Source organism: Sapajus apella, unplaced genomic scaffold, assembly GCF_009761245.1.
Source record: "Sapajus apella isolate SASKATOON/1434 unplaced genomic scaffold, GSC_monkey_1.0 scaffold91, whole genome shotgun sequence".
NCBI lineage: Eukaryota > Metazoa > Chordata > Mammalia > Primates > Cebidae > Sapajus > Sapajus apella.
The window spans coordinates 2,841,255-2,859,407 of record NW_022437031.1 but is presented as its reverse complement, the minus strand read 5'-3'; the positions used below and the strand labels follow the sequence as shown (position 1 = coordinate 2,859,407).

Below are 18,153 nucleotides of genomic sequence, written 5' to 3'. Positions count from 1 at the left end.
TGTGAATCATTATTGTCAGAAAGGATGTACTACATGTTATAATAAACAGATGGGAGCTACAGACACTTATAGCATTCAAGGGAATGTGCCATCTCTGGTCAGACTTCTAGGAGTAAAAATGAGGCTCCCATTTCCAGAGACTGGGACCTCACCAGACAGGCAATTATCCCATCTCTCCACCTGCCTCTGATGAGGTGGAGGTGTGAGTTATTGTCCAGAATGTTGAGGCTGCATATCACTCTGATGGATTTTCCAAGCCCTCTTGCTTCCCTTTCTTCTTTGCTCTCTGTGTCCTTCTACTGTGTGAGAACTTCCCCAGGGTTGGGAATAGGAAGAAAGAAAGAAGGAGGCTGTGTTCAAATGGGTAATTCTATTCCTGTGAACATTCCTAACTGGTGAGAGAAAAGACAAGAGTAGAATGGAGACAGGGGTAGGAGAGGGCTAGAAATCTGAGGACAACTTGGGTATGCTTTCTGAGTTTTTATTACATAGAGTAGGAAAATTATTGTCTGTAGCTAATACAGATGAGAGTTAACATTTATCCAAAGTTAAACTTTGTCTCCTTTTATATTAAGGCTGGAATCAGCCTTAATTTTGACCTATCTTGGAGTGAACAGAGAGATTCTCTGACAAGAGGCAAAAAGCATGGATGGTTGGCATTGTGGTAGAAGCTACTGCGAGAAGGAGAGGAAGCTAGGAGTCTCCCTCTTACCTGGTCAAATAGCTGCTTGCCAGTGGTATTGGGCTGGATGGCGAACTCCAGCTCTGCATCCATGGTGGTCACGCGCACACTGATCTAGGATGAGATCAAAGAAGGCAGGTTAGTCATCTGGCTCCGTGATCAACAGAGCCGGGGTAAGTGTCTCTGCTCAATCACAGAGGAGGGAACTAGGATGCTAAGAGTCAGAGCAACTTAGATACTGATGGAGAAGAGGTGAGAATATTGACCCAAACACAACCCCTGCTCCCAAGCAGCTTATTGAAGACCAAACAATACAGCCATGAAGCAATATTTACCAAGGAGCAGACAAGAATGTAGGCCGGGCACAGTGCCTCATGCCTGTAATTCCAGAACTTTGGGAGGTCGAGGTGGGTGGATGGCTTGAGGCCAGGAGCTCAAAATGAGACTGGGCAACATGGCAAAACCCCATCTCTACTAAAAATACAATAATTAGCTGGGCATGGTGATGTGCACCTGTAGTTCTAGCTACTTGGGAGGCTGGGACATAAGAATCGCTGGAACCCAGAAGGTAGAGGTTGCAGTGAGCCGAGATTACACCACTGCACTCCAACCTGGGCAACAAAGTGAGACTTTGTCTCAAATTAAAAAAAAAAAAAAAATGCATATCAGCCTACAACTAAGAGCAAGCAAATGATAACTGTACTTCTTCCAGGAAAGCCTCTCCATCTATGCTAGCCAGTTTCAGCTCACAGGGTTGTCTTCTCACCTCTGATTTACATCTTGGATTATCTACAACACTGGTAAACAATTACATAGGCAAATTAATAGCAGGATAAAGAGCACTGAGTTCCACATGATAATCTCAATAAAGGCACAAAAAGCTTTCAATAAAATCCAACACCCCTTCATGTTAAAAGTTCTCAATAAACTAGGTATTGAAGGAAAGTACCTCAAAATAATAAAAGCCATCGGACAAACCCACAGCCAACATCATACTGAATAGGCAAAAGCTGGAAGCACTCCCTTTTAAAACCAACACAAGACAAGAATGCCTTCTCTCACCACTCATATTCAGTATAGTATTGGAAATCCTGGCCAAAGCAACCAAACAAGAGAAAGAAATAAAGGGCAACCAAGCAGGAGGAGAGGAGGTCAAACTATCTGTGTTTGCAGATGGCGTGATCCTATATCTAGAAAACCCAATAGTCTCAGCACAAAGGCTCCTTAATCTGATAAACAATTTCAGCAAAGTCTCAATATACAAAAACCAACATACAAAAATCACTAGCATTCGTATATACCAACAACAGTCAAGCCAAGAGCCAAATCAGGGAGGCAATCCCATTCACAACTGTCACAAAAAGAATAAAATGCCTAGGAATACATCTAACTAAGGAGGTAAAAGATCTCTACAAGGAGGACTATACGCAACTGCTCAAAGAAATAAGAGATGACACAAACAAATGGAGAAACAGTCCATGCTCATGAATAGAAAGAATCAAAAACGTTACAATGCTGATACTGCCCAAAGCAATTTATAGAATAGATTCAATGCTATTCCTATTAAACTACCAATGACATTTTTCATAGAACTAGAAAAAACTATTTTAAAATTCATGTGGAAATGAAAAAAAAAAAAAAAAAAAAAACAGCTGGAATAACCAAGGCAACCCTAAGCAAGAAGAACAAAGCCGGAGGCATCATGCTACCCAATTTCAAATGATACTACAGGGCTACGGTAACCAAATCAGCATTGTGCTGCTACAAAAACAGACACAGAGACCAATGGAGCAGAATAGAGAGCCCAGGAATAAGGCTGCACACCTACAAACATTTGATCTTTGACAAAGTTGACAAAAACAAGCAATGGAAAAAGGACTCCCTATTCAATCAGTGGTGCTGGGATAACTGGCTAGCCATATGCAGAAGATTCAAACTGGACCCCATCCTTATACCATATATAAAAGTCAACTCTAGATGGATTAAAGACTTAAATGCAAATGTCACGTAAAACTCAAAATTATAAAAACTCTCAAAGAAAACCTAGGCAATACCATTCTGGACATAGGAATGGACAAAGATTTCATGACAAAGACGCCAAAAGCAACTGCAACAAAAGCAAAAATAATAAAATGTCAAAAATAACTCCCTAGTTAGCTGTATTTCTAGGAATCTTATTATTTTTATGATTTATTAGAGAAATGGGATCTAACTAAACTAAAGAGCTTCTGCACAGCAAAAGAAACTATCAATAGAGTAAACAAGCAACCTACACAACAAGAGAAAATATTTGCAAACTATGCAACTTACAAAGGTCTAATATCTAGCATGTATAAGGAACTTTAACAAATTTACAAGAAAACAAGCAAACAAACAACCCCGTTAAAATGTGTGCAAATGACGTGAACAGACACTTTCAAAAGAAGACATACATGTGGCCAAGCAGCATATTTAAAAAAAATTAACATCATTAGAGAAATGCAAATCAAAACCACAATGAGATACCATCTCACACAAGTCAGAATGGTTATTAAAAAGTAAAAACAGGTGCTGGTGAGATTGCAAAGAAAAGGGAATGCTTATACACTTTTGATGGGAGTGTAAATTAGTTCAGCCATGGTAGAAAATAGTGTGGCAATTTCTCAAAGACCTGGAAACCAAACTACCATTCAACCCAGCAATGTCATTACTGGGTACATACCCAAAGGAATAGAAGTCGTTCTATCATAAAGATACATGCATGCACATGTGCATTGCAGGACTATTCACAATAGCAATGACATGGAACCAACCTAAATGCCAATGAATGGTAGAATGGATAAAGAAAATGTATGATACTATGCAGCAATAAAAAACAAGATCATGTCCTTTGCAGGAACATGAATGAAGCTGGAGGTCATTATCCTTAGCAAACTAATGCAGGAACAGAAAATCAAATGCCAGGCTGGGCACAGTGGCTCACACTTGTAATCCCAGCACTTTGGGAAGACACGGTAGACACATCTCTTGAGGCCAGGAGTTCAAGACCAGCCTGGACAATATAATGAAATCCCGTCTCTACTAAAAATACAAAAATTAGCCAGGCAAGGTGGTGCACACCTGTAATCCCAGCTACTTTGGTGGCTGAGGCAAGAGAATTGCTTTAACCCGGGAGGCAGAGGTTTTAGAACACCCTATGTTCTCATTTACAAGTGTGAGTTAAAGGATGAGAACACATGGACACCTAGAAAGTAGAGGATGGGAGGCAGGAGAAGTTCAGGAAAAAACATTAATAACTAATAGATACTAGGCTTAATACCTGGGTGATAAAATGATCTGTACAACAAAACCCCATGACCCAAGTTTACCTGTATGACAAACTTGCACATGTACCCCTGAACTTAAAATAAAAATTGAAAACAAAGAAGAACATTGGATTCCAAGCCTCACGTGTAACTGGTCAAATCTACAGCCTTGGATAACTCCTGTCCTTTTCCTGGGCCTTAGTGTCCCTCACCTGTGCAAAGGCAGGAATGGGATGGAAGGCAGCCAATTAAACTAGGTAAATAGTCCAAGGACCATTTCGGTGCTGATGTCTGTAGTTCTATAGGCTTCCTTGCATTGTTAATGCTTCCTGTATTTATGTCTCATTGGCTTTCCCAGGCACAAGAGGGGAAAGGGGCCTCAGCAGAGGTGAATCTGGGTGGCATAGAGGTCCTACCAAAACCAAGTCAATGAGGGTACAAAGGTCCAGAAACAGGCCCAGGCCAAAATAAGAGTAACACACATGATTTCATGGGAACTAGAAAAAATACCCACCACCTTTACAAATAGATCCACTAGCCTAGGTCAATGACAGCTGAAATTTCCTAATTAGAGATTTGTCTCTTTGGCTGAAAACTCAGTAGTAATGGGAGCAGCAGCAATAGTAACAGGCAGCAGCTTTCCTGTATTAAGACTTGCTACTCACCAGGCACTTCATATGTACTAGCCCATTTAATATCAATAATCACACTGTAAAGAAGAGTATTATCTTTACATTGGGGATAAAGAAATAGGTATTTTTCTAAAGTCACACTGCGATTAAGTAGGGGATGCAGGGCTTCAATGTAGGTCTAAATCCAAACCTCACAACATGAACCAATATGCTAAATTCCTCTTACAGAGTACAAAAGTCACCCATTAAAGGAAATCAAAGATTGATTTTTAGTTGTTAGACATTTTGCTTAAACCATATATATGATACAGCCACAAGATGGCTTGTTATATGGTCATACAAAACCTTTATGAAGACGATTTCATGCCCAGGGAAGACACTTAGTGATATTAAGTGAGGAAGTGTAAACAATATTTCATACAGCCCATGAGCTCAACTTTGTAAAATGTATACATCAAGGGATGATTGGAATCATGTCCAAGTATTAGTCAGGCTTGGTTTTGGGGTGGTGATCTTATATGTGCTTTCTCCCCTTTAAACGAAAAAACAAAACAAAAAAATATACATCTAATATACATTTTCTAAGGTGGTCACATATTACTTATAGTATTGAGGGAAAGCACTAGATATATAGTATTACCAAAAATACAGATTCCCATGGAGTAAGACATTAAACCTTATCAGTCTTTGAGCCTCTAGGACTTTCCCGAACACAGGGGTCAGGTAGCAGGGAAGAGGGGGTCAGGCAGCCATTTTGCCATATAAACAATTATGATGAGGATCAGGCCCAGAAAACAACTTTGTAAATAAATCTCACTAGGGAGCCAAGGAGGAAATCTATTTTAGGATTGACAATGGGACAGGAAAGGCCCTGAAGGCAGGAACAAGTAAGGCAAGTACCCCAGTGGGAGTAAGGCAAGGTTAGCCACTTTGATTTGGTACTACCCTAGGCTTTCTGCCAAGTCAGTGACCCCTATAAAATGGGACCTCATAAAGTAAGATGGGGCCAGGGAGACTGGAATTTGAGGGGCACCATGCCACATACAGCCTCAACTCATCCTTGAGCTGGGTCAGTGTAACCTCAAAACACCAATGACTGAAGGGACAGGAGAGAACAGAAAGAGGGCAGTGGGTTTTTTAGAACAATAGACCTCATTCTCACCTCAAAGTTTACCTCTTACTTAGAATTCTCTCTCCGGTTTTCAAGGCTCATTGGGTACTCACACAAGATGTTGGCTAAATGAATGGGTACCAAACAAGGGGATATCAGAGAGAGAGAGCATAGTATACACATACAAAGATGGGGACATTTGACATCTTGACGTTTTTGTGCCATGAATCATTCTTGCCTGTCTAGTGAAGCCTATGGACCCCTTCTCAGAATATTTGTAAATGTATGAAATAAAGTAGATACAATAAGACAAAATTATATTGAAATAGTTATCAAAATTTAATAATATGTGCTTCTTATCATATTAAGTAATTACTTAGCACTAGGTCTTATTAGTTGGTTATTATCACTGTAATTTCAAAAGTCTATTGAGCATAAATAATATTTTGAGAAATACACAATAACTAATTGTGATATAAAAAATATGTACATTAGGGGCCGGGTGTGGTAGCTCAAGCCTGTAATCCCAGCACTTTGGGATGCTGAAGCGGGCAGATTACTTTAGGTCAAGAGTTCAAGACAAGCCTGGCCAAAATGGTGAAACCCCATCTCTACTAAAAATACAAAAATTAGCCAGGTGTGGTGGTGCACATCTGTAGTCCCAGCTACTCGAGAGGCTGAGGCAGGAGAACCACTTGAATCCAGGAGGGAGAAGTTGCAGTGAGCCAAGATCACGCCACTGCACTCCAGCCTGGGTGACAGAGCAAGACTTCATCTAAAAAAAAATGTACATTAGATAGTTTCTGTATAAGCTTCTATGAGTTAGTTAAGAAAACTAAAGAAAATGGTGGAATCCAGGAAAACACTCCACAGCCTAAGAGTTGGTAACAAAGTCATGGGTACTGCTATTACTGCTGCCTTTATTTTATTTTATTTGCCTACATTCATAATTGAACAAAAGGCTAAATTACAAATGAAAGGTTGGTAAAAAACAAATAAGTATTTTTCCTCCATCCAAGTTCGTATATCCTTCCCACTTAAAATTCTATCCATGGAACTCCAGGTTAAGGAGCTTCCTATAAATTCATTCAATTCACCCAGTATTAATGGAATACAATGTTTAAGGAACTATGGTTGGAACAGAGCAGTAGAACCAGTCTTTGATCTCAAGGCACTGAAAAACAGAAAAACTAAAATGTACAAGAGAGACCCTGAGCAGTGCCATAATAGAAAAACAGAGGAAATCTTTTGTGGAAATTAGGAACCACAGTTCAAAGTGGTGTTTCTACTGATTTCCAAAGGATAAGTTGGATTGTGGAAAAGAACGACTGTGCAGGTAGGGAGAAGAGCACTCAAATGTCCCACGTAGAGAAAACACCATGTGTGGATGGCCCAGAACAAGGCAGGGATGCAGATGGCCCCTTTAGAAGTCAATATGTGGACCTACTCCAGGGTGAATGAGGCCTGCAAAGTGAAGAGAGGGCAGAGTCTAGGAAGGTAGGTGGAGGACACTGAAGGCTGTGCTATGCTAGAAGGTTGGGCCTTAGTCCTGTTGGCAGTGGCCAGATAGCCTAGAGGTTCTGGGCAGGGGATCAGAACTGGGCTTTTTGGAAAAAAAAAAAACACCCAGGAAAGAAAGTTAAGTAAAGGGGAAGGGGTGGGATTCCAGGGACATATTCCAAAGCTTAGGAGTTCCCTTTAATTCACAATATTGTAAATAATTTTCAAAGGAAGGAAGCCAGTGTCTTGTGCAGTTCATGTCAATTGTAGGTCATGCCAATCCAGCATCTTCAGGGTGCTGATCAAGGGTGGAGCCCAGTGCTGGCCCAAAGTAGGTAATCAAATATTTTTTAAAGAAATATTTCCTAAATAAATCAATTGGTAAAGAGGGCCCATCCTGGGTGAGGAATAAGCATGTCAGAGAGGCTAGAGTTGGCCATGCTTCCTCCCTCTTAGAGGATCACCCTGTTACAAGGGCTCTCCTAAAATCTGAGGGTGTGAGCTGAAACCCAACCAGAACCTGTTTGTCCTGAATTCCTACTCAGGGTTTCTGCCATTCCTCTGTGGCTGCTTCCCCAGGGACAGCAGCCTGAGGTTTCCTGAATTTCATTGTGGAGATAAACTATTTTAGGTTTTTAAAAAATTGGAAGGAAAAACAAACATGAAAGAATTCCCATTCCTGTCTCCACTTAACTCAGAAGAAATGTGAGTCCTGTTAGCAGAAATGTAAACCAGTACAACCACTATGGACAACATTATGGAGGTTCTTCAAAAAACTAAAAATAGGACTACCATATGATCCAGCAATCCCACTACTAGGCATTTATCCAAAGGAAAAAAAAATCAGTATATCAAAAAGATATCTGCACCCTCATGTTTATTGCATCACTACATCACAATAGCCAAGGTATGGAATCAACCCAAATGTCCAAAACCAGATGAATGGATAAAGAAAATGTGGCATATATACACAATGGAATATTATTCCGCCATAAAAAATGAAATCCTGGCCAGGCATGGTGGCTCATGCGTGTAATCCCAGCACTTTGGGAGGCTGACGTGGGTGGTTCACCTGTGGTCTGGAGTTCAAGACCAGCCTGGCTAACTTGGTGAAACCCCGTCTCCACTAAAAATACAAAAATCAGCTGAATGTAGTGGCATGTGCCTGTAATCCCAGCTACTCGGAAGGCTGAGGCAGGAGAATCGCTTGAACCCAGGGGGCGGAGGTTGCAGTGAACCAAAATTGTGCCACTGTACTCTAGCCTGCGCAACAAAGTGAGACCCCCATTTCAAAAAAAAAAAAAAGAAAAGAAAAGAAAAAGAAATCCTGTCATTTGTAGCAACATGAATAAGCCTGAAGGACATTATGTTAAATGAAATAAGCCAGGCACAGAAAGTTAGACACCAGGCCAGGCACGGTGGCTCATGCCTGTAATCCCAGCACTTTGAGAGGCCAAGGTGGGCAGATCACCTGAGGTCAGGAGTTCAAGACCATCCTGGCCAACATGACAAAACCCCATCTCTACTAAAAATATAAAAATTAGCTGGGTGTTGTGGCACACACCTGTAATCCTAGCTACTCAGGAGGCTGAGGCAAGAGAATTGCTTAAACCTGGGAGGCAGAGTTTGCAGAGAGCCGAGATGGCACCACTGTACTCCAGCCTGGGCAACAGAGTGAGACCCTGTCTCAAAAAAAGAAAAAAAAAATTAATGTTTGAGATTATAAGTATGCTAATTACCCTGATCTGATCACTAAATATTGTATATACTGCTATGTACCCCATAAATATGTACAAATTATGTATGCATTTATTATTATGTATCAAGTTTAAAAAATCAAAATTAGGCTCACACCTGTAAATCCCAACACTTAGGGAGGCCAAGGTAGGGGGATAGCTTGAGGCCAGGAGCTAGAGATCAGCCTGGGCAATATAGTAAGACCATCTCTATTAAAACAAAATTCAAGTTAAAAAATAATAAAAATTTTAAAATTAAAATTTTTTAAAATGTAAGTCATGGGGACACGGCCGTGGGTCTAAGCTCTCCTGTTTTCTCTGTATGTGTCAGAGGTAGCAGGAAGTAAGGGTAGTAACAGCTGGGGCCTGAAAGTGATAGATAGAAGTCCTGATCAAAGAAGGTCCCTTTGTTCTCTCTTAGATTAATCTGGGACCCAAGGGTGCAAGATGCATTGCAGGCCCAGGCCCACTGCCACAGAGGGCCCACTGGATGCTCACCCTTAGTGAGCACCCACGGTCTTCTTTTTGGGCCTAGACTCTGCTCTCTCCCCAAAGAGAAGACAGTGGTCTAGTGTGGGAGGAAAGAACCTGAAAATGAAGCTCCCAAAGTCAGCAGAAAATTCCCAGCCAGCCCTTCGGTTTAACAGGAATACAGGAGCTGACCTGGGTGGGGCAGCATTTCAAGATGTAGTCCCCAGCAGAGAATTGTTTATACAGCTAAATCCTTGCCTAAGCCAGGCTCTGAGGATCTAGGCACAGCATGAGGTCAAAGACTGTGTCTCAGAAGAACATTAAGGATTGAAGGAACAATAACAAAATGTCTGCGTGTGTGTTTGGGGAAGGGGGAGTGTCATCCTCTCACATGCACTGGCCCTCCCACCCGTTGCCCAAGAACAATAAGCCCACTGTTACTGAGCAATTCAACACAGACACTTCCCACACCAAGCACTTGGCTAAGCACAAACAAACCCATCTCGGTGGTCCACTGTCCAAAGCCTTCAATAAACCTGGATCTCTCTCGTGTCCCCAGTTACCTGACCTGAGACACATAAGTAACCAGGCCAGAAGTTACCCCAGTAGAAACCACAGGACATTCCTGTGTACTTTGGTCTCTGGGCCTGCCAGTTTCAAATAAGTGACTTTCTCTTTGTCTGTTGTCAGGAGCACTCAGGGGAGCAGTAGCCTGGCTACAGCAAAAAGGGATTGGCAATGGTTTCCCCTCACCTACCTCATGTCACTGAACTATAAAATGGCTCCTTCCTAGAAAGAAGTTTGGAAGAGTCAGAGAGAAAAGCAGAGAATAAGTGAAATAATTACAAGTGACTTGCCTGGAGCATGGACCTGCAAGCTGAGGAAATGGACGTTACTAGCCCCACATCATAGATGACAAAACTGAAGTGCACAGAGGTGGGTGACAGAAGGATGGAAGTGAACACTTACTGAATGCCAACAATGTGCCAGCCTCATCACACACAGTCTCACTTAACATCACTGAGGTCACATTTACTCAGCCAACAAGTAGTGGAGGCGGGTCTTCTGGACATTCCTGGAGCTCTTTCCACAACTCCACCCACCTCTCCTGTCATGTTGTCTTCAGACATTGCCTTGGCAACTATTTTGGCTAAGACTCAAACATTCTGGCATAGGAAGCCTGGGCACATCTGGGAAGCACTGCTTGGGAAGGGCCTCTTGTCTCACTGGGGCAGAGCTTGTGAGTCAGTCCAGTTGGGTCTGAGCTTAATGGCCTCATCTCCCACCTGCCACCTCCCCGCTCCCCTCCAGGGGCCACCTCCGCTGGGCTATCAGTCAGGCTGCTGGTGTAGAGAAGAAGGCAAGTATAAGTGGGACAGGGGACCCAGAGGAAGGATGAGCCCTACCAAGGCAGTCCCAGAACTCTAGTATCTTCCCTGGCCAGAGAATAGTCATCACAGTGTCACCCACACTGCCTTCATCAGGTCAAAGGCTAAACTCCATTGTTTAGGCTCCAGTTCCCACCATTTCTGCTCTAAGAGTGGGGCCAAGGCAAGGCAGGGCAGGTCCTGGTCTGTCTTGCCTCTATGGATGACAGCACTGCCTCAAGCAGCTATTCTCCATAAGGGGGAAAACAAGGTTTGCTTTGAATCTTTAGCCTAGGGGCCATTCTGCTCCTCCTCCTCCTCCTCCTTCACTGACTCACTCACTTCCCAGCAAATCAGCCCCTTCCTGTTGACTTGGAAGTGGTAACTGGTACAGTAATCTGCTCTGACCTCTTCCGGCTCATCTCCAGCTCAGAAGACATGCCTGGAGTTGACTTTCCTATGCCTGTGCCTTTTCCCAGTAGCTTCTAGAAAGGAGAACAACACCCAACCTCACTCACACCTTAATGGGTTAGCAGTAGTTCTTCAACCACTCCAACTGCTCCAGAGGGAATGGGAGACAAGGGTTTCCTTTCATTTGTTTTGACCCAGCCCTGTCATCCAAAGCTCTTCAAGAAGAATTTCAACTGGAAGACAAGGACATACTGGAGACTGGGTGGTACCACTCCAATTACCATATGTGTGGGGGTTGGCAATGGAAATATAACCACCTTGTCCCTGTAGGAGAAGAGCTCAAGGCAGAGGCCAAAACGGAAAGAAAAAAACAGAAACAATGATGTCACCTTAGCCAGTTAGTTTCTTCATTAATCCAGCCTTAATTGCATGGCCTTTTGTTCAACCTCAGGCACAGGTAGAGCCCTCTCGTTTTTCTCTCCACATGTGAAAGTCTGGAAGAAAACTAGCTCTTTAGTGTCTGAACCTAACTCCAGGACTTACTTCCAAAATCAGCTTAGCCAAACCATACCCCCAGGGCAAATACTCTCCAGCCCCAACTCACTCTCTCCTTCATAGGCTCTTGGGCTGTCCCACCAGCTCTTTAGCATGGTCATTCCTCTTTTTACACTTCCTCATTATTTCAAACATACATCCTAGAATCTCATATGGCTTCTCCCTTCTGAACTTCTCCTTGTCCTTTAAGAAAATAAACAGTCCAGAATCCCAAACTGTCAGACCTGAAAGAGACCTCAGAGATCATTACATTCAAACCTTGCAACATACAGCTGGGGAAACTGAGGTCCAAAGAAAGAGCGGCACTGGCCCAGGGCCATACAGCTGCTAGGCAGTGTGGGAGGAGGAATTAAAAACCTGGCTTTTGAGGCCGGGCGTGGTGGCTCATGCCTGTAATCCCAGAACTTTGGGAGGCTGAGGTGGGTGGATCACCTGAGGTCAAGAGTTCAAGACCAGTCTGACCAATATGGTGAAACCCTGTCTACTAAAAATATAAAAAATTAGCCAGGTGTGGTGGCATGTGCCTGTAGTCCCAGCTACTAGGGAGGCTGAGACAGGAGAACTGCTTGAACCCGGGAGGTGGAGGTTGCAGTGAGCTGAGATTGTGTCACTGGACTCCAGCCTGGGCGACAGAGTGAGACTCCATCAAACTGGCTTTTGATCTACTAGCCTATTTAGTAAGCCATAGTTCCAGCCTGGCATTTAGAAAACAGTAGATACTTCAAGTATACTATTATTGATCTTAAAAAAAAAAAAAAAAAAAAAAAAAAAACTATGTGGAGGAGGCTGAAACCATTAGTTTCCATGAAAAACTCCAAGCTGGCACTGCTTGGAAGTTTAGCTTTAAACAGAGGGCAAACCTAACTTTCAGGTTATGAGACAATCACCACCACCCATTCCAGGGAGACTAAATATTTTATAACACCATGGAAGGAAAACTCAGCAAGCCCTATTTCCAGAACAGTTTCCTTTGCAAAAACTTGAATAGCAACTGGTTTAGAAGGCCCCCAGTAACAGGCACACCCAAGACTCAAGCTGGGGATTGAGAAGGGCACAGAGCAGAGAAAGAGACAGGAAATTTGGGTAATGGGTTCATATCCAGGCAGCCAAGAACAACAGATTCCTTCAACTCCCATAAACTTTCAAAGCTGCTGAAGTAAAAGGAGTACAGATCCATCGTTAATAAAGTAAGTCTCCAAATGGGCAAAGCCCCTATCCAGGGCCACACCTAGCTGGGCTTCACTCTTTAGCGTCAGTTTCCTGCTTGACCCAGCTTCCTGCCAGCAAGCTTCACAGGAAGTATTTGTAGACTGGAAACTGACCATTTTTGGCTGCCTGAAGATGCCAGCTCTGCCCAGGGTGCCAGAAGAGGGCTCTATTCCCTCCGCTTAGGAACAGACCCTAGCAATCTCCAGCATCATACTTCTGAAGCACACTGGAGCTGATCCAAACCCAAACTTGGGTTCCATCTATTGCTCATGGGATGTTAAAATCGTTGAAGCCAGGATTAGTCAAATATGCAGTTGCAGGGGGAGGCTTCTGGGCCTAATCAAAAAGCTCTGTTTCCAGCTGAGCATGGTGGCTCATGCCTGTAATCGCAGTACTTTGGGAAGACAAGTCAGGCAGATAGCTTGAGCCCAGTTGAAGACCAGCCTAGGCAAAATGGTGAAATTCTGTCTCCACAAATGTACAAAAATTAGCTGGGCATCGTGGTGTGCGCCTATAGTCACAGCTACTAATGCTCAGGAGGCTGAGGCATGAGAATCATTTGCTTGAACACAGGAGGCAGAGGTTGCAGTGAGCCGAAATAGCACCACCGCATGCCATCCTGTGCGACAGAGAGAGATCCTGTCAAAAAAAAAAAAAAGCTCTGTTTTTAACCCTAGGGCTAGGCTAAGGTTGGCTTCCTACCTACCTTGCTAGTAAGCTAAGAACCAAACCTAGTATCTGGGGAACCCACAAAACTGGAGCCCTTGTCCTGGAAATAATGGTCTCAGCATTTAGAGCTTTGGAGCCTTTTTGACCTTCCTCTTTCTAAAACTCATTTTCCAAATCTATAAAATGGGTCTAATAATTTTGAACCTCACTACAGGGTTATTGAGAGATTTATGTTAAAATAATAGACATGTTTGACACTGGAGGAAGAAAATAATTGAACAGTAATAATAATAATAATAATACAATAATAGACAGGAAAGTACCTGACACACCATAAGTAGAACGTGATGATTACTAACACCTCCCCCTTTAGCTATACTATGACAAGTATCCTACCTGTCAGGAATGATTTAAAACAAAAACCTGTTTCAGTACAGAGGGCTGGGGGCTGCCCAAGAAGACCTCTAACAGCCCTTCTAGCATAAAGGGCTCTCACTTTGGGGGAAAACTAAAAGGTGATTATGTTTCTAGTTGGCGAGACAATGTGAGACCATGCACAACAGTTAAATACACACATATTCCTAGCATTATTTTAAATACTTTATCTCTTGAGAGGGATGGGGATTTCCATCTTGAAATACAAGAGTTCCATCTGCTTCTTGGACCATGCCTGGCCTGGGATGGTGTTAATATGACTAAAGGAATGTCTGATAGAAGGGAAACACTGCAGGTAAAGAGCAACTGAAAGGTCAGGTGCAGTGGCTCATGCCTGTAATCCCAGCACTTTAGGAGGCCGAGGTAGGCAGATCAGTTGAGGCCAGGAATTCAAGACCAGCCTGGCCAACATGGTGAAACCCTGTCTCTACTAAAAATACAAAAATTAGCCGGGTGTAGCGGCGTATTCCCAGCTTGAACCCAGGAGGCAGAGGTTGCAGTAAGCTGAGATCATGCCACTGCGCTCCAGCCTGGGCAACAGAGCAAGATTCTGTCTCAAAAAAAAAAGTGGGGTGGGGGGGCAATTGCAGAGACATCTAGGCTGCTGGGCCTGGTAAATGGCTCTCCAGGGTCGAATACAGTCCACCTCCACAAAAGATCAAGGACGCGGTCAGTTCTGCTACTGCCCTCAAATTCCTCTGCACTTTGGCTTCCCTATTTGTAAAGTAGCACAGGGATTGTGCCTGCCCCTCCCTACCCAGAATCATCACCACCCACCACCACATACACCATTGTTCACTACAGTAATGTCTCTGTAGTAAAAGGAACATAGCTTTGTATTCTGAAAACCTGACCTCAAGATCCAGGTCTACCAATAATCAGTCGTGAATTCTTATATTTCAACTTGTAACATGGGCATAATGATCTCAGCATGACAGGAGTGCTGTGCAGTACTTAATGAGGTATATCCCCAACTTAGTTTATCGTAAGATTGTGGCACTGGTCAAAAAGTCCAGACTTCTAGACACCACCCCAAGCTTACTGAAATAGACTCTACAGAGGAGATACTTGGGAATTAGTATTTTAACAAATGCTTCAGGTGATCCTTTCCATCTGAAAAGTTCAAAGAAATATCACATGGCACAGATGCTGTTGAAATGAGAGAACAGGACCAGGGATTTGGTCCTCCAAAATGCTTTCTGGCCCAAAGAGCCCTATGACAGAGACCTTGAGGTTAGCACCCAACAAAATACATTCTGCAGGCAGGAAGAGGAGGAGGCTTTGAAATTACAACCAGAATGCTAAGTGCACCACACCCTCAGGCCATTGTCCAGAATCTTCAACCATCCTCTCATCTAGCTAAGAATCAAACAGTGGGAGAAAACAAACAGTTCATATACTTCAGCAGTCAAAGCATGCTGATCAAAATGCTCTAATTAGGGTCCCAATCAAAGCCCTCTTGAGTTCTCTGCCTCTTAAACACTCCACATTCACTCTTTCCTGGAAAAACTTTCAGGCAAGGAGCAGACCTTAAATGAAGCTCTCCCTTTCCTTGATGCTCTGGGAACTTGAAGAACAGAAGAGGCATGGTTGAGAGGACGCTGCATTTGTATACAGATGTGAGTAGGTTGGAAGGTGGGGGTATGAGTCTAAGAGAGGTGTGACTAGCAATGGTGCAGTAGAACCAGCTTGCACTAGAGCTGATCATACACATCTCTTCCCAACTCCTCCATCAGGGACTGCATATTGGTAGCCTGAAATCAGCCATAGTGGGAGTATTTACACCATGGGGACTGGCAAACAGTAAAAATCATGGATTTGTCAAAGAGTTGATTGTTAAAAATTTACCAGCACACTGGACAAGAGACACATTTGAGTTGAGCATTATTAAACCCATTTTATGGATGAGGAAACTGAGTCTCAAAGAAAGGAACCAACTGCTGTTTTCTAGCTACATGACCTTGAGCAAGAGCCAAGTCTGTCTGGCTAGCCACAAATCTCTCATTACCAAAAACCCAGAGCAGCATGACGTCCTAACTATCAGACAAAAGGTGGTTGATCCAAAGGGCTCCCCATCAGCTAAAGGCAAAACTAGGGCACTTAATTGTGCCTGGTGCACCACCAAGGAAAATGAGGATTAAGAGTTCAGGACTGAGATATGAAGCCAACAAGAGGCGGTCTCATCCCCACCAGAGGAGAGAGGCTGAAGTGAGGGAGTGGGCTAGAAAACCCCAGTAGAAACCACAGGACATTCCTACGGTCTCTTCACAAGTGGCTGACAGAGACCCTGGGCTCTAGAGGTAGTCTCTGGAGGATTACAAGTTCCTAGACCTCTTAAAGCCTCGGTTTTCCTACAGGTAAAATGAGAGTAATAATGCCTACCTCACCAGAGTGTTGCAAGGGTGACATTTTATCCTTTACTAATAGAAAAGCACCTGGCTTGGTACCTGGCGTATAGTAGATGTTTGATAAATTTTAGTTCCTTTCTCCCGCAATGCTGTTACCCAACCCAGATTCTTCCAGGGTCTCTGGCTCATTTGTATACAATAATAATCCTAGCCCCATGTGCACAGTACTCTACAATTTAAAAGATGCTTACCCACATGCATTCTCTCACTGAATTAAACCCTGTAAGAAAAAGACAGAGCCAAGACAAGCACCATTTTAAAGAAGGGAGAAATGGAGGTTCAGTGAGGTAAAAAGCAACATGTTCAATTGTGAAAGAGGTAGAACTAGAACCTTGATCTCCCCAACTACTAGTATTCTGGTCCTTACCTTTCCAAGTTTCTCTTATTTAAGGCTACATAAAGGTCCTTCCAAAGGCTTGCCTATTGTCATTTGTTTCATCCAATAAAAATTGAGCAGCCTCTGGACTTCACCTCTGTCTTAGGGTGCTACAAAAGAGGCTCTCTTTGGGACAGGAGAAGAGCATTGGTACACAGGGAGGGAACAGTCCTTGTGGTAGAAGTAGCCACATCATTAACTCAGAGCAACCAGCTATGAATGGTGGTTCACAGATTGGGTCTGAGTCTGGTCCCAGTAAACTTGGGATACTCCCTTCCCCCTGTAGGTCTGACTGTTCCCAACTGTAATGGCTGGGTTTTGCTCAGTGATTTTGACTTAATACTTTTTTCTTTTCTGAGACGGAGTTTCGCTCTTGTTGCTCAGGCTGGAGTGCAATGGTGTGATCTCAGCTCATTGCAACCTCCGCCTCCCAGATTCAAGCGATTCTCCTGCCTCAGCATCCTGAGTAGCTGGGATTACAGGCATGCACCAGCACGCCTGACTAATTTTGTATTTTTAGAGATCGGGTTTCTCCATGTTGGTCAGGGTGGTCTCAAACTCCCAACCTCAGGTGATCCGCCCGCCTTGGCCTCCCAAAGTGCTGGGATTATAGGCATGAGCCACCGTGCCTGGCCAACTTTATTACATTTTTAACAGCTTCCTGACTCCTCAAACTCCCAAACAGAAAATCACACAAAACTTCAAAATATGAAGTACATAAAAGTAGAGCTGTTCTGATTGAAGGGAGGCTGCAGCTCACCAGGTAGCCGAGCCAAACAATTTGTAACCTTCTGGATTAGCAGCTTGAGGGGAGGGAGAGAGCTCTAGGTCTGACCTTCTAGAATTCTACTCATCCTAGCTTTGCCGCTGATTCCTTATAGGACTTATATGACTTTCTGGGCTTCACTTTCCCCACCCATAGTGTGAAGTAGTTGGACTAGCTGGCTTTTTAATTTTTTTTTTCTTTTTTAATTTCTTTTTTTTTTTTTATTTCCTTTATTGCATTTTAGGTTTTGGGGTACATGTGAAGAACCTGCAAGATTGTTGCATAGGTACACACGTGGCAGTGTGATTTGCTGCCTTCTTCCCCATCACCTACATCTGGCATCTCTCCCTTTGCTATCTCTCCCCAACTCCCCACCCCTCATGGTCCCTCCCCTATTTCCCCCCAACAGACTCCAGTGTGTAGTGCTCCCCTCCCTGTGCCCATGTGTTCTCATTGTTCAACACCCGCCTATGAGTGAGAACATGTGGTGTTTGATCTTCTGCTCTTCTGTCAGTTTGCTGAGAATGATGGTTTCCAGGTT

At 43.3% G+C, this 18,153-nt stretch overlaps 1 protein-coding gene across 2 annotated transcripts in view; it reads right to left on the bottom strand.

The window, feature by feature from the left end:
* MSN (moesin) overlaps positions 1–18,153 on the bottom strand; it is a 77,745-nt gene that overhangs the window by 23,664 nt on the left and 35,928 nt on the right. For both annotated transcript variants that reach the window (XM_032255813.1, XM_032255814.1), the window contains one exon: positions 713–796. In XM_032255813.1, coding sequence (XP_032111704.1) covers positions 713–796 — 84 coding nt within the window. The remainder of the gene's footprint in view (positions 1–712; positions 797–18,153) is intronic.